This window comes from Podarcis gaigeae (assembly GCF_964106915.1).
Source record: "Podarcis gaigeae genome assembly, chromosome: 10".
Classification (NCBI taxonomy): domain Eukaryota; kingdom Metazoa; phylum Chordata; class Lepidosauria; order Squamata; family Lacertidae; genus Podarcis; species Podarcis gaigeae.
This window is the reverse complement of record NC_139686.1, coordinates 27454264-27469741: the sequence shown is the minus strand read 5'-3', so window position 1 is coordinate 27469741 and position 15478 is coordinate 27454264. Positions and strand designations below refer to the sequence as shown.

Below are 15478 nucleotides of genomic sequence, written 5' to 3'. Positions count from 1 at the left end.
GAGTTTCAGTGCTGACATTTGCTTTGTCTCTATCTGTCCTCCTCCTGTTCTGTCTTAGTTGTTTTCAGATTGTTCTTTTTCACTTTTTTAGTTAAATCAACTGACAGCATTTTAAAATTTAGTTAATTTTCCTGGAAATCTATTGAAAGGTACAGTGCATATTTAGCATATACACATTTAAGTGGCTCATTCTAAGGTTTCAAACAATCCATTTCCTGTTGGGGTTTTTAAAAGTCTGTTCAGTTTTTCATCTTTACTCTCTTCCTGCCCACCCAACCCACTGTATGAATTTAAGAATTTCCTCAGGATGTGTTTTCTGAAAGAGAGACAGAGGAAACCTGAAGTTGGTATGGAAGCTCACTTCTACAGGTTTTGCTTTGCAAGGACTTCTTAGTGTTTACAAAATGAAATCCAGAGTCTTTTTTTAATGAACTGCAACAACAAGCCTTTCAGGCCTTGGGCAAATCCTTGTTTTGCCTTTTCAGCACTTGGGAAGGCTATGAAGATGAAGAATAGGCATTTTAACTTAGTCTTTCTTCGTCTGTACCTTCAGCAGCAGTTCTCTCTTACACACATTACATATTTGACAGAAATTAGGGAAGTTTTCTGTATGTGCATGATATGCACAAGAATGTGTAGAAGAGTGATTTCTTGTATCCTGATAGGAAAGTGTAGGTTACTGGCTCACGTTTGGTGTTACTTTGGTTTTATATACTCATCAATGAATCATTACGTTGAATTGTCACTGTGGGTGTGAAGAATTTCAGGCTAGCGGATATGTGGGCTGCCAGCAGTGATTCAGAACATAGGGCACAAGTGTTGTATTTACCTATTCTGTTGTCCATGCATATGCCTGCCTTATCTAAAAGGACATAGTTATGGGGTGTTCAGGTAGTGTGCTAAGCTTACTAAAGTTGTTAACTAGGCTGGATAAATAAGGATGGCTTTGTGAAGAACTCTGGCTTATTTTTATGACATTAGTGGGTGGAGGAGAAAGAGTGGAATGGATCATATATTGGAGCTGGTGTTTACAGCCACATATTTCTATCTCACCGTCATTGGATTTAAAAAATGGTCTCTTCAGAGCCACAGTAGAATTGGATGAGTCATTCAAGCAACCCAGAAGGCAGGATTCACACAGAAGCTGCATACATATGAACTGAAATCAGCTGAATAAGGAAGGTGAAAGTAACTATCTGAATTTGGGATCCCATTATTGGCTAGACAGAATTTCCCATATATGAAACGTTGATTTGTAACGAAAGAGATTTTGAAGATCTGTTCATGTTTATTTTGGGTGTGTCAGGGAAATGAATGTTTCCATACACTCTAGGATATTTGAATGTCCAAAACTTACTATTGCAAGCATGAACAATCAACTACAGTTATGGCTAGTTCACAAAAACAGAAGTGTTAAACCTGTATCTAAAGATAGCAGGTGAGTAATCACGTGGTTGAATACATCCCTGTTCTTTACACACACACACACAATTTTTTTTCCCTTCCCCACAGAGGGTTGCCTGTTCTTTGCTGTCTTTTTGGCAGGCTTGTTTCCTTAGATCGTTATTGTTAAGCTATGTTTTTATTGCTACCAGCTTTTATCTGCTGTTTTCTGTTTTTTTTTTGTTACCAGTTACTTTTGTTTTGTGTTCGTAAGTAAGCCCCTTGGAAACATTTTTATTGAAGCAGTGGCGTAGGGTGAGTTGTCAGCACCTGGGGCAAGGCAAGTAATTTGCGCCCCCTAACCCGTGCATTTGCGCCCCCTAACCCTAACCCCATATGTTGCGCCCGGTGCGGCCGGCCCCCCCTGCACCCCCCCACGCTGCGCCACTGTATTGAAGGGTTAGGGTTGCTGTTCCCTCTTGCTGTTCTGCTCCATAAGACGCACACACATTTCCCCTTACTTTTTAGGAGGGAAAAAGTGAGTCTTGTGGAGCAAAAAATATGGTATGTTTCAAAGCTCAATGCTTGGGGGGGGGGGGGAGGAACACCAGGCAAGCTTGTTTTCTCAAAATATGGCCCTGTTAAGAATGGCTGAGGTGTGGTGAAACAAAAACAGACATCTTAATGGTATTTCGGGTTTCTGTATCTGGCCATAGATTGTCCTGGGGGAAATAATGTTAGTTAATGTTGGATTCTGGCTTGCCTTAGCAGTACCTGTAAGAGAATTGGGGCATGTGAATTATTCACTAATCAGCTTGCTGTTCATATTAAGTTTCTGCTGTGGCTTTGGGGCATTTTGCCAGACCGTGGCATGATTGATTTCATTGGTTCCTTTGAGAATAGTATTTTGTGTGCCTTGAAAATGGGGGAAGGTAGCCTGCTGTTGGCCAGTTTGAGTGCAAGGACTACTTTTATTTCCACCAGTTGCTCCTAGCTCACATTTTTTTGTAAATTCTTCTTAACACAAAGCGAAAATTCGGGGTGTGTGTGTGTGTGTTTGCTTTTAGGCTGTCTTAACATTCTCCTCCTTTATCGTATTTTTCGCCCCATAGGGTGCACCGGCCCATAGGGCGCACCTAGTTTTTTTTTGGGGGGGGAATAAAGAATTTTTTCCCCCTCCCAGGTGCGGGGCTGGGGCGGGGGAAGCCTGAGCTTCCCCCGACCCCAGCCCCCAGAACAGACTGCTATCCGCTAGCCGTCCCGGGGCTAGCAGAGAGCTGCGCGAAGCCAGAAGCCTGGGGCGTGCTGAGCTCAGCATGCCCCAAGCTTCTGGGTGCAGGCAGCTCTTCGCAAGCTGTGGGAGAGCAGCGTGAAGTCGCGCCGCTCTCCCACGGCATGCAGATAGCTTCCTGAAGCCTGGAGAGCGAGAGGGGTCGGTGCACACAGACCCCTCTCCCTCTCCAGGCTTCAGCGAAAGCCTGCATTCGCCCCATAGGACGCACACACATTTCCCCTTCATTTTTGGAGGGGGAAAAGTGCATCCTATAGGATGAAAAATACGGTAGATCCTAGTCTTCTTTGAACATCTAATGAAGTGATAGTCCATAATATCCAAAGTAACCTGGAAAAATGATTTTAGTTATTGGATAGTAGAAATGGAGGAGGGTGCCTTTCCTTTCCCAGAATACGACACTTAATTCCAGTTGCATCACAAGAGATACCTCCCTGTAAACTATTTGATTTTTAATTCTGCCTGCCTATTTGTGTATAATACTGGTGCAGTGATGATTAAGCTGCCATCTGAGGGAAAAAGAGGGAAATCCTTATCAGAACAAACAATGGCAGATACTAATTTGAGACTTGGCTTGCTCTGCTGTCAAGTGCATCTGTATTGGCTCAGCTCATAGAAGGGCAAAGCAATTGATTCAGGCCAGAGTTGACTGGCAAACAACTCAGTGAAATAGAGCATGCACAAACTTAGCAGTATCTATCTATTACTAACCACACCTCTAGCCTTTTCCTTCAATATGTGATGCAGTTGCACTGAAGCTCTTCTAAATTGTTTGCCACCATCATATGATCAGTTTCTGAAAGATCACTCAAATCACAATAGTAGTCTATACTACAAGACGGTTTAAGGGTCTCAGTATTAGGTAGTGCAGGTAAAATGTTGATGATTGTGTTTAGATTTTGCAGAACTCTTCATGCAGCAATGGGCTTGGAATAACTGCTGCCACTTGGATTCACATTAGTTAGGAATTTAATGACCAGCAGCTAAGAACATGTGTAGTCTAGTGAACTGACTAGTATTTGAAGCAGGGAGTTGTAGTTTCTTCCCAGTTTAAATACACTGAGTTGCCTTCTGTAATGTCTACATCACTTGGGCTGTAATTTAAGAAAAAGTCACCTAGAAGACTTGAAATATCTCCCTGCTTTATGGAAAAGAGTCTGACATCCAGGGCTATACTCATTTGAGAGAGGGAGTTTGGTTGTTGTTTTTTGTGATTATGTTATATATTTTGTGTTTTAAACTACCCTGTGATCTTCAGATGAAGGGTGGTATATCAATTTAATAAATAATAAAATAATAATTTAATACAGAATGGCTGATCCCATTTACCTGTTCAACGTCTGCATTTCTAAAAGGCTTGTAAAAATTATTTGGGATTCCTAGGGCCTGGGGCCTGCTAGAGAGAGTGGAAACTTCAAGTCATACCTAATGTGCAGTGAAATGGAATGGAATGAGACGTGCTTGGAATATGACACCTATATTGTTAAAGTGTATTTGGCCACTATCCATTTGTAAATATTTTTGGAAGATAGATCAAACCTGAACTAAAAAAACAACAACAGTCTCAACCATAATCATTCGATTCAAACAAAAACTTTAACTGTTTAACCAAATCTGAACCATTACTTGAAAGTTTTTGTTGAATCCATACTGAACAGCAAGTGTGAACGCCTAGCTGCTGTTTAAAAATAAGGGTTGCTGTGAAAGCTATCTCCTTCTGAAATGCCCATGCAATTGAATTATTGAATTAATTACTATTATTATTATTTTTAAAAATCTCCACATACTTTTAAGGAGAACTCAAGGCATCTAACAAGTCAAAACACCAAAAGAGTATTTCAAATATAAAATAATCTCTGGTTAAACCCAATCATATAAATCTAAAACCAGAGTATTGATTTTGACAGACAGCCATGCAACTTATTTTGAAGTATTGGGGCATGTGCAAATCAGTGTGGTTGTTTTCCTGTGTAAATGAGTCCAAACCTTACATGAATTGATTGGGGCTACTGACTTGGAACACCTTTAAGGTGTAACTGCACCCAAATCACAACTGAGTGGAATAATTGAATGATTTGAGTCCCTTAAATACTAGTGAAAGTAAAATGTGTCATGGTTTGCAGGCAGAAGCTGTGAAGAAACGTAGAGGTCATTTCTGTGTGCAGAAAAGCTTGTGGTTACTTAACATGGGTGTTACTTCAATAAGAATGTGACTATTGTGTTTGCGATGATAATGTATTCAAAAGTACTTGTATAACCATGAGTCCCTTCATAGTAAGGTTTCATTCAAGCATAAGTGGGAGCACACACTTTGTGGATGGAGCAGCATCAAAAATGGACTTGGAATAGGGTGAGCATTGCTCATAGCATTATTCAGCAACCTGTAAGAACCCTGATGCAGGGTGCCGATGTGTCCCTATGAGCTTATGAGAGAATCAGTGTGGAAGATTTATTTTTTTTAACTTCTACTATTAAAAGAAATCATATATGTGTCAGTGACTGAATTAACATCTTAAGCTTCTAGTCTTATCAAAGAAGATTGCTTCCTCCATAAGAGGATTTCCCTATAAATCCTCACATACTTCAGCAGCTAAATCTGATTTCCACAATGTTCAGAGCTATGTCTGGTTGTGATGTATTTTTAAAAACATATTTTCAAGGACACAGATGGAAGTGGAAGAAAGTACCAATTTGTCTCTCAAAACCCATGGAGAATTGGCAACATCCATTCTTGCTAAATTTCCCTGGTTGATGACTTGGCAGTGAACTCCCAAGTGTCAGTAGCTTTAACTGATGAAAATGGTCGTTTTCTTTTGGCTGCATCTGACCCTGACACTGATTAACCATGGAAGTATAGCAGAGAGTGAGATCCTAGTTGAGGTCATGGCTGCTGTTGACAATCCAGTCTTCACTGCTGAGAACTTCCTTCTGGTTCACTTTGTCCCTTTGCCTTGATCATGTTGTCATATTTCCAGCATAAAGAGGGGTCTGAGATGCAATCTGAATACACATAGAATCATAGAATTGTAGAGTTGGAAGGCACCATGAGGATAATCCAGTCCAACCATCTGCAATGCAGGAATATTTTTTGCCCAATGTGGGGCTCGAACCCACAGCCCTGAGATTAAGAGTCTGATGCTCTACCAACTGAGCTCCATGATTTGTATTTGGTTGGCTTCTTAGAGAATGAAGCTAATTTGCAGCATAAGGAAGATCAACAAATAGTGTATTGGAGAAGGGGTTTTTTTCTCCTACAATATGAGGAAGCAGGTATTGTGTATATCAGCCTTTGCCAACCTAGTGTTCTCTACATGTTTTGGACTACAACTTGCAGTGGCTGGCATGGCTGTGTTACCTGGGGCTGATGGAAGTTGTCCAAAACATCTGGAGCACACCTAGTTGGTGAAAACCGATATATGCACAGTATGGCATATGGTAACTGTGATTCAACCTCACAATTGGACAACTGTAATGTGCTCTATGTGGTGCTTCCACTGGATTGGGTTTCACCTGGCACAGAATGCTGTGCAGCCCCTGAATGCAGACTTATTACACCTGTGCTGAGGGAACTCCTACAATATGAGGAAGCAGGTATTGTGTATATCAGCCTTTGCCAACCTAGTGTTCTCTACATGTTTTGGACTACAACTTGCAGTGGCTGGCATGGCTGTGTTACCTGGGGCTGATGGAAGTTGTCCAAAACATCTGGAGCACACCTAGTTGGTGAAAACCGATATATGCACAGTATGGCATATGGTAACTGTGATTCAACCTCACAATTGGACAACTGTAATGTGCTCTATGTGGTGCTTCCACTGGATTGGGTTTCACCTGGCACAGAATGCTGTGCAGCCCCTGAATGCAGACTTATTACACCTGTGCTGAGGGAACTACATTGGCTGCCAATCACTATTAGGCCATGTTCACGGTCTTGTTAACTTATAAAGCCTTGAACAACTCGAGACCTGAAGAACCAGCTACCCTTATATAGACCTATAAAATCACAGATCATCTGGGAAAATTCTACTGCATTCTGTGGTACTGCACTCTACAGAATATCCTCAGGTGGTAACTCCAAAACTGGAATTTTCCTCTATTGCTTCTGCACTGTGGACTGCACTTCCCCTTCCTAATTTTTTTTTAGAAGGCAAACTTCTAGGAATAAAAGATCTAATAAACACCTATTTTGTAAAGGTACATGGTGGTCATGCCTATTGGTTATGGAATATATTTTTTTTTGGGGGGGGGGAGAGTTTCCGGCAAAATCCAGGCAACGACACAACAACACATTGAGATTTGCATTTCTGGTGGCAACAAGGACTTGAAGTAAAGAACAAATTTGACATCCTTTGGTAGCAGTCCACCTAACAATTTCTCTAGTTTGGTGATCCATAAAAGGAGACTAGTAAGTTAGCCTTGGTGGGAAAAGATAACCCATACATTGAGAATGGCAGGTCGAAAGAAGAAAGTGGACAAGTTTGTGTTGGTTTGGTATGACTTTTATTAGTATGACTAGGGATTATTACAGGACACAGTCATCTCAATATGTTCTGATTGGAAACTCTTGAAAATATAATGCTCAACCCCCAGGTCCAGCAAAGAAACATGAATAAATTATTGAAACAGAGAAATACATTTATATCTTCATAATATGATTACTCTGGTTGTACATAAGCTTCTGCCCAATAGTGTAGGCTCTTTTTTTGTACCTTGTTTGTTTATAGTTAAAATGGATAAAATAAACAAGTTACTGATTTGCCTTGGCTGGCAGCTTCATCTTCCAGCAGGTTGAATAAGAAACTAAGGGGTAAACTGTTATTGACTTTCTGCCCACTAACAGAAAAGAACTGAGTTACAGATAGGCTGGGCTGGATGAATCCCTAGCCGGAATTAAGATTGCCGGAAGAAATATCAACAACCTCAGATATGCAGATGACACAACCTTGATGGCAGAAAGTGAGGAGGAATTAAAGAACCTTTTAATGAGGGTAAAAGAGGAGAGCGCAAAATATGGTCTGAAGCTCAACATCAAAAAAACGAAGATCATGGCCACTGGTCCCATCACCTCCTGGCAAATAGAAGGGGAAGAAATGGAGGTAGTGAGAGATTTTACTTTCTTGGGCTCAATGATCACTGCAGATGGTGACAGCAGCCACGAAATTAATAGACGCCTGCTTCTTGGGAGAAGGGCAATGACAGGCCTAGACAGCATCTTGAGAAGTAGAGACATCACCTTGCCAACAAAGGTTCGTATAGTTAAAGCTATGGTTTTCCCAGGAGTGATGTATGGAAGTGAGAGCTGGACCATAAAGAAGGCTGATCGCCGAAGAATTGATGCTTTTGAATTATGGTGCTGGAGGAGACTCTTGAAAGTCCCATGGACTGCAAGAAGATCAAACCTCTCCATACTGAAGGAAATCAACCCTGAGTGCTCACTGGAAGGACAGATTGTGAAGCTGAGGCTCCAGTACTTTGGCCACCTCATGAGAAGAGAAGACTCCCTGGAGAAGACCCTGATGTTGGGAAAGATGGAGGGCACAAGGAGAAGGGGACGGCAGAGGACAAGATGGTTGGATAGTGTTTTCGAGGTTACCAGCATGAGTTTGACCAAACTGCGGGAGGCAGTGGAGGACAGAGGTGCCTGGCGTTCTCTGGTCCATGGGGTCACGAAGAGTCGGACACGACTAAACGACTAAACAACAACAACAACAACAACAGATAGGTAGCCGTGTTGGTCTGCCATAGTCAAAACAAAAAAAATCCTTCCAGTAGCACCTTAAAGACCAACTAAGTTAGTTCTTGGTATGAGCTTTCGTGTGCATGCACACTGTGTATCTGAAGAAGTGTGCATGCACACGAAAGCTCATACCAAGAACTAACTTAGTTGGTCTTTAAGGTGCTACTGGAAGGATTTTTTTTGTTTAGAAAAGAACTGAGTGAAAGTAATTGTGGACCTTGGTTGGATGTTATCCTGGGATTCATGATGCTGAGGAAAGGCAAAGCTGAGCCTTTCAGACACACATAGGAGTTTCAGAAAGCTGAATCCAACAAGTTTTAAAAAATAACTGCTGGATAGATAACTACATTCTGGAGCTTGAACTCTTCCCTTCTAGACTGAAGAACTGTGCTGTCTGTGTGAGAGGAAGAAACAAACAAGTTGAAAGAAAGTTCAGCTCTCTAGAGCTTTGAATCAAACTCTTGGCCATGCTTACAAAGAACTCTTAACAACCAATAAAGATTTAATGCTTGGGTGTTGCCCAGCATTTTGGTTGGCTGCTATTGCCATGATGCGTTCTGGCTGCTCCATTTGAGTGTAGTTTCTGCTGCAAATGTCTCTAAATCTAATTTAAGAGTGTCTGTGTGCACATAAGTTAATGTGCACATGTGCATTTCATCCGAGAGACTAGTTTCCCCTCTCCAGTGAGCATGAAGTATTCCAAGATGAAGTACACCACTGTGAACATGGAAGGCTTGCAAAGACCAAAACAGTTACGTTTTTGATGTAGGGAAATATTGCTTATCTGGAGTCAGTCTTGAGGTGTGTGTGAACTTTTAATTTGCATCTTCTTTTTATCTTTAATAATAATTTTTGAAAGATGCTATAGTTCCCATGCTGTACTGATGCTCTTTTCACTAGAAGAAAGTAACCTAACTGCATACTGAATTGGCATTTGCTTTTCCCTCTTATTTTATCATCTCACAACAGTCCTTCTGAACTGAGGGTCATCGAAAGTGACTTGAGCAGTACAGGGTGTAGTTTTCTTTCACAGACTCCTTTGTTTAGAAGTGCTTTCCAGGAGGGAGTGGAGTAGGCCAGGCATAGTGGTTTTAAAAGAATTAGTGGCTTTTGGGAAGGGACTGAAAGCATTTTGGTTTTAACTGATTCCAGATGTTGCTGCTGGAACACAAAGCCTGCCAGTGTGTCTAGGGTGGCGCTTACTGAGTGGGCCTCCTGAGCGTTTCCTGTACGGCCTACAATCAAACAAACCTAATCAAAGCCAGCCGTTGCTGCTGGAACTCTCATGAAGCCTTCCTCCTTTTTCCGGTGTTCAAAGATATTCATTTCTTTAGGGTGTTTTACTCTAGTTCTTTACCATATTTTGGAGGGGGGGGGAGGTCTTCCCTTACTATAACCCATTGATAGGACTGCTATTTAGCCGAAAAGCACAGGTCGGTATTACAGTTAAAATTCAGTTTGTGCACATTGTATGGGAGAGGAATTAAGTCTGCAGAATGAAACTGATAAGCATCTTAGATATTTTCCTGCCATATGGGAGCAGCTTCCATGTGGCTGAGGGAATGTTAAAATCAGGGCTGGCTAACTCCCCCACCCTTTTTTTTTTTGCCTGAAAGCTGCATTCATGGTTTACCAACCCTCCAGAGACTGCATGCTCAAATGGCCAAAATTCTCATGCACATTTCACATGCACACAAGACACACAGGCACAACCCCACCACCAAGGTGATCCATGCAGAAGAGAGGGGTTAGCTCTCCTCTCTGTTCATAAAATGATCCATCAGATAACCTAGGCAGCATATGATTCTCATCCCAGTACCGTGTTTTTGTGTTCGCCTTCAAAATTGGTGGAGTCTTGGGGACCAGAAAAAAAATACAGATGAAGCCCCAGAACTACAGGTTAGCCACTCTTAGTTGAAATTGTCTAACTGTAGGACCGGACCCAGCCATGTGGGTCTTCCTGTCACTTTCTTGACTCTGCATTGTCTACCACAGTGCAGTGTAGCTTCCAGAGAACTGAGAATATTAGCGACGACTCCAAAATTAGGAAGGCTTTGGCAAGTTATGTTCCAAGACGGCTTTTGTATGGTCAGGTGGTTGTATTAGTGTTAGATCAAGAGAGCACTGTATGGCCTTGTTAGCAAATCCATGTGAATCATAGTTAGGCTTAAGTATGGTTTAAAGGTGAATACACAGCATACTGAGTATGGGGAGAATATTGCAGTCACTTTGCTTCTTTGCTGCTCCTATGGCAGCCATAGGCAAACTCGGCCCTCCAGATGTTTTGGGACTACAACTCCCATGATCCCTAGCTAACAGGACCAGTGGTCAGGGATGATGGGAATTGTAGTCCCAAAACACCTGGAGGGCCGAGTTTGCCTATGCCTGTCTTACAGCTACTGTGCTGCTGGGAGCTCAGCCGTGATTTGTCTTAGTGAGATATCTGAAGCTGGGTTTGTGGTTTGTCACCCTCCAAATAGTCTGTGGGTGGTAAGTCAAGAATAAACATTGTTTACTCCTCATGGTTTGTTTGGATGAATCATGAGCCTGGGTTTGGATGCAACACTAAGCTAAACCATGGCTTAGCTTCTGGTAGTGCTGCAGCAGCAGGCATGGGGGGGGGGGGGGACACAAAGTGGTTGCAATATTCTCCCCATGCACCAGCACACTGCACATTCACACTTAAACCTTAAACCATAGTTAAGATGACTGGTGGTTTAATCTTCTTCATTCGTGGGTTTTCCTAATATGGAAAAAGAGTTGTGGAAAAAAGATATTAAAAATCAGAAAGTGTGCCACACGACTCATAGTAATTGTCGGGTGCAGGTACGTAATCCATTAAGCAATTTAAACTTTTAGGTTGTGGGTAATTTTTGTGTGTGCCTGGTAACCTGCCAGTTGACAGTGTAAAGAAATGACAGAATGTCTGAAATGGAATAGCCATGTTTCAAGCCAGAAATCTATAGTATGGGCTGCAGGCCATAAACTATCTCCCTTTCCCAATTTTTGTAGTATTTTCCCAGATGATAAAAATAAATAAATCTGGCTTTTCTGTTTATCTTATTGACCTCTCTTACTAGCTAGGTATTTCTGACATGTTTTGCCAAGGTAAACTGATCCAAATTACTGTAATTCTGATATGAGCAGAAAGCTAATTATAAAGAAAAAAATCACAGACCTGGTACTCTAGTATGTAAATTGAAAATACATCTAGTTGTCTCTTACCATTTTAATCTGCCTTTTCTACCTTCTATATCCTTTTTAGCTACAGTTGATGCTTTATCCAGTACTTGAAAGTCTTGGAATCAAGCTATTTAATTGTATTGCAGCTTGTATATTCAGCTATTGAATTTGTTTTAGTTTTTAGCATGAGGGGCATCCATATGATTGATTTGGAATCCTAAAACACAGTGTGGCCTGTCTTATAAAGAAAATTAACACAAATCCTTCTACTTTGCTACTGGATTGGGAATATATTGGTGTGTGGTGTGCACTATATTTTGCTTGAGTTTGGTTTTTTACTAGGCTGGGAACACATCAGTTCTATATAACAGATGAAAGTTTAACCAGTATAGGTACAGCTGCTCTAAAGAAGCACGCTTAAAATTGCCACCAAATGTGTGCTTTGTGGCAAAATACCTTATTTTCATGGTGATCTTCAGAAAAACTGGGAATAAATGTCCAGGCTTCCTGAAGCTGGAGTGCGGGGGCAGGAGAAGTGTGTGAGAGAGTTCTCTCTGTATATTTATACAAAACCATGCTGAGAAATGGGTGTGGACAGGAGCTAGGAGGTGGTCACACTGATTCTTTTGCGAGTTGTTCATATGATCCAGAAAAGGATGTCATGAGGTTGTTGATTTAGATTTATTTACTAGGAAACATATTTCATTGTTTTTTAAGATTCCATACTCAAAAGTATCTAAATTTAGCTCTGGTTACTGTTTAGAAGAATAACTTTCAAGGAGACTGAGAAGCCTTGTATACTGCTTTTTGGGCTCCCCCCCCCCTTCCCCTGAAGGGAGGAGCTGGGGTTGCCATGGAGATTAGAACTTTGTGCAATAGCAGCATAGTTTAGAATTCCAGGAAGGAAGAGGGAGTGATGTCATCAGATCCCTGTTCACTACTGGTTTGTTTGCCTGAAATAAAGCAAGTTCAGTTAGTCATGGAGGAAATTGCATATATTTCTGAAAATTAACAATTGTATCCTGAAGCAATATTGTATGAATATTGCGAACAGAGAATATAAGCTTGCTTCCTTCTTTTTGAGACAGAGGCTGGGAACTGCGGCATGGAGGCTTTTCAGCTCCTCCTTTCCGCTGCAGCCCTGTATCCCGTGATATAATCCCTTGGAGGTTTAGAGCCTTAGGAAGCAGCACCCAGTGAAGTGCAAGGGGCAGCCAGCCCAGCAAAAAAGCAGCTGCAGTCTTCTCCCTATCCTTGCCATTTTTAAAGAAATGTCCTTTGGAAGAACATTTTATCATGCAATTGCACTCTCCCTTCAGAGGCCTTTCCCAGAATTATCTGAGAGGAAGCAAAGCTTTTTCCACCAAAATTAATGGTGTTGGATAGATGAGTCTGCTTTCTCAAAAGAGCTGAAGAAAATGGGCATGACAAGGCCTGGGACTCTTCCAATGGAACTTTAGCACTTATTGTCTCTTTTATGAATAAAAATGTACATACCAAAAAAACACACCCTGCTGAGCAAGTGAGATGGTAGCTGGAATGTAATTTGCAAAGTACAGTGGTACCTCAGGTTACATACGCTTCAGGTTACAAACTCCGCTAACCCAGAAATAGTGCTTCAGGTTAAGAACTTTGCTTCAGGATGAGAACAGAAATTGGGCTCCGACGGCATGGCAGCAGCAGGAGGCTCCATTAGCTAAAGTGGTGCTTTAGGTTAAGAACAGTTTCAGTTTAAGTACGGACCTCCGGAAGGAATTAAGTACTTAACCTGAAGTACCACTGTACTTACTTAGTGGAGCTCTAATTTGACCAGGTAGTTTAGGTTTACTCTATGAAGATGGCATCCATTAGGACTTGGTGAGCATCAATGCCTTTGGAGCAGCCCTGTTTAAGTTTATAGATTCTCACATCTCACAGCTGAACAGGTATATAATGAAGGACAGTATGTTGCTACAATATAAAAAGTAACTGAAATGGATTGATTAAGAAAAGGAAAATAAAGCAAGGACCAGCGAGGTAGACTCTGGTCGCCTTTTAATTATATGAAACAGAACTCGATGTAGAACAGTGTGAAGCTTTTCACTAAGCATAGTGAATTTATGAGCATAGGTTTATGCTGTATCTTTCTTGACATTTTTATATAATTGAATATTGTTGTATATTAAGAGTAAGATTTTAGCAAATGTTGAAAAACCGTGTGGGAATGATTAGTGCAGTCAGTGTAAAATCTTGCATGTAGCAAACTTTAAATCTCTCTGCCCTTGTTTCTCACCCTCTTTCCCCTTTTATATAGGAGAGATCAAATAAATAGAAATGCCCTTTAGCAGTAAAGAAAGCAAATAAATATCCCATGGCAGTCTGATTTCACTCTAACTGAATTCCTCTGTAAATGGCTGCTTGTATGCTTGTAACAGTGGCTGAAATACAATTCAGCTTTGGCAGAAGTGAGCCAGGAGGGAATTGAAGTTAACTGTGGCATTGTCTTGTAGGCTGTGTGATTGTTGTTGGAAGGCAACCTGTTTCTGCTGTTCGCTCTGTGTGGTGTGTTTCTTTGCCCCTGAAGAGCAGGGAGAATTACATGTTCAAATGGTTAATGTTGCCATTTCCTCTGCTTTCCCTCTGTGAAAGTTTCCTTGAGGGTATGCAGTGGAGTGGGTTTTGCTTTGGGCTGCCCTTCTGCTTCCTTTTTCCTTTTGGGATCTCCTACTGACTGACAGGGATTTTCTCTGTACTAGGTATAAAAGGATTGTTCTGCTGCCCTCCTAGGAGTTTAACTCTTTGTAACAGTTTCTCACCCTGCTTCCTTTCGCTTCCCACAATAGCAATTCCTGTAGAGAATAATTATTCAACAAGAGACACCAGCAAGTTGCTGACCTGTAAAATTGGCAGCACCAGAGACTTCCTGGGGAAACACCACTGCTGCCAGGAACTTCCCCCTTTCCCCATAGAGTGTGAGATTCAATTAGTGTTACAGCAGAAGTAGCAAGGAGATTGGAAATCATGTAGAACCCATTTTTAATGGGGGGGGGGACCCATTTTCTCTTGGACTTCATTCGACTTAAAATATTTAACTGATAGCCTTTAAATGCCCACTTTTCTCCTTCTTGCCTAAGTAAGGTGAAGGTTTTTGCTGTCTCTTGTCACTTATTGTTCAGCAATATTCCCAACTGTCTAAAATGCAGTATGAACTTTTGTTCTTGAAACTGCTGGAACAGCCAGATGTCACTTGACATTGTCATGAAGACATGTGCATATGCTGCTATAGAGGCAAAGTGTTATTTATCTGTTCCCTTTCTATATTATTATAGGCTTTGTCTTCTTTTTTTCTTAATAGAGAGCCTCTCTTTTCCTACATTTTATCAAAATGGATAATATCTGCTTTCTTGCAGAATGAGCCTCTGACTGCCACTTATCATGGGTATCCAGGAAGAGACAGTCAGGTAAGAGTTACTTTTGTTCCCCTTCAACACTGTTGCTTGCTATCCCTATATAAAGAGTGTTTTGTCAGGGTTTGTGATTTTAATATTCCAAGGGGTGGACAGTAGCTCCATTAGAGGAAAAAGGGAATGGCTGGCTTTTCCTTCGCATGAACCAGGTCTTTGAACCCATGTCTTTTCTGGGCTTCTGAAAGTATACCGTAGCAGAATGTACTTCTTTGCTGACTAGAGAACAGGAGAGAAGACAGCTACCAACACCACTGATGGGATAATGATGACATGAGAAACTGTGACCATGAATGTGGAAGTAAGTAACTATGTGCTATGGCAAGGGGGATGTATTTCTGCTTGGTTGTGAGATGGGGAAGCCTTGCAAGAAGGTGAAGTGGAACACGATGCTCCAGTAGCTGCCTAAGAATGAGTGGGAATGAAGTAAGCAGCTGTTCA

At 41.4% G+C, this 15478-nt stretch overlaps 1 protein-coding gene across 18 annotated transcripts in view; it reads left to right on the top strand.

The window, feature by feature from the left end:
* Positions 1-15478, top strand: part of RBFOX2 (RNA binding fox-1 homolog 2) — a 174653-nt gene that overhangs the window by 18386 nt on the left and 140789 nt on the right. For all 18 annotated transcript variants that reach the window (XR_014555635.1, XR_014555636.1, XR_014555637.1 and 15 more), the window contains exon 2: positions 14984-15034. Coding sequence is in view for 14 of the 18 variants with exons in the window: in XM_083700712.1 (XP_083556838.1) it covers positions 14984-15034 (51 nt within the window). In the remaining 4 variants the exon portion in view is untranslated. The remainder of the gene's footprint in view (positions 1-14983; positions 15035-15478) is intronic.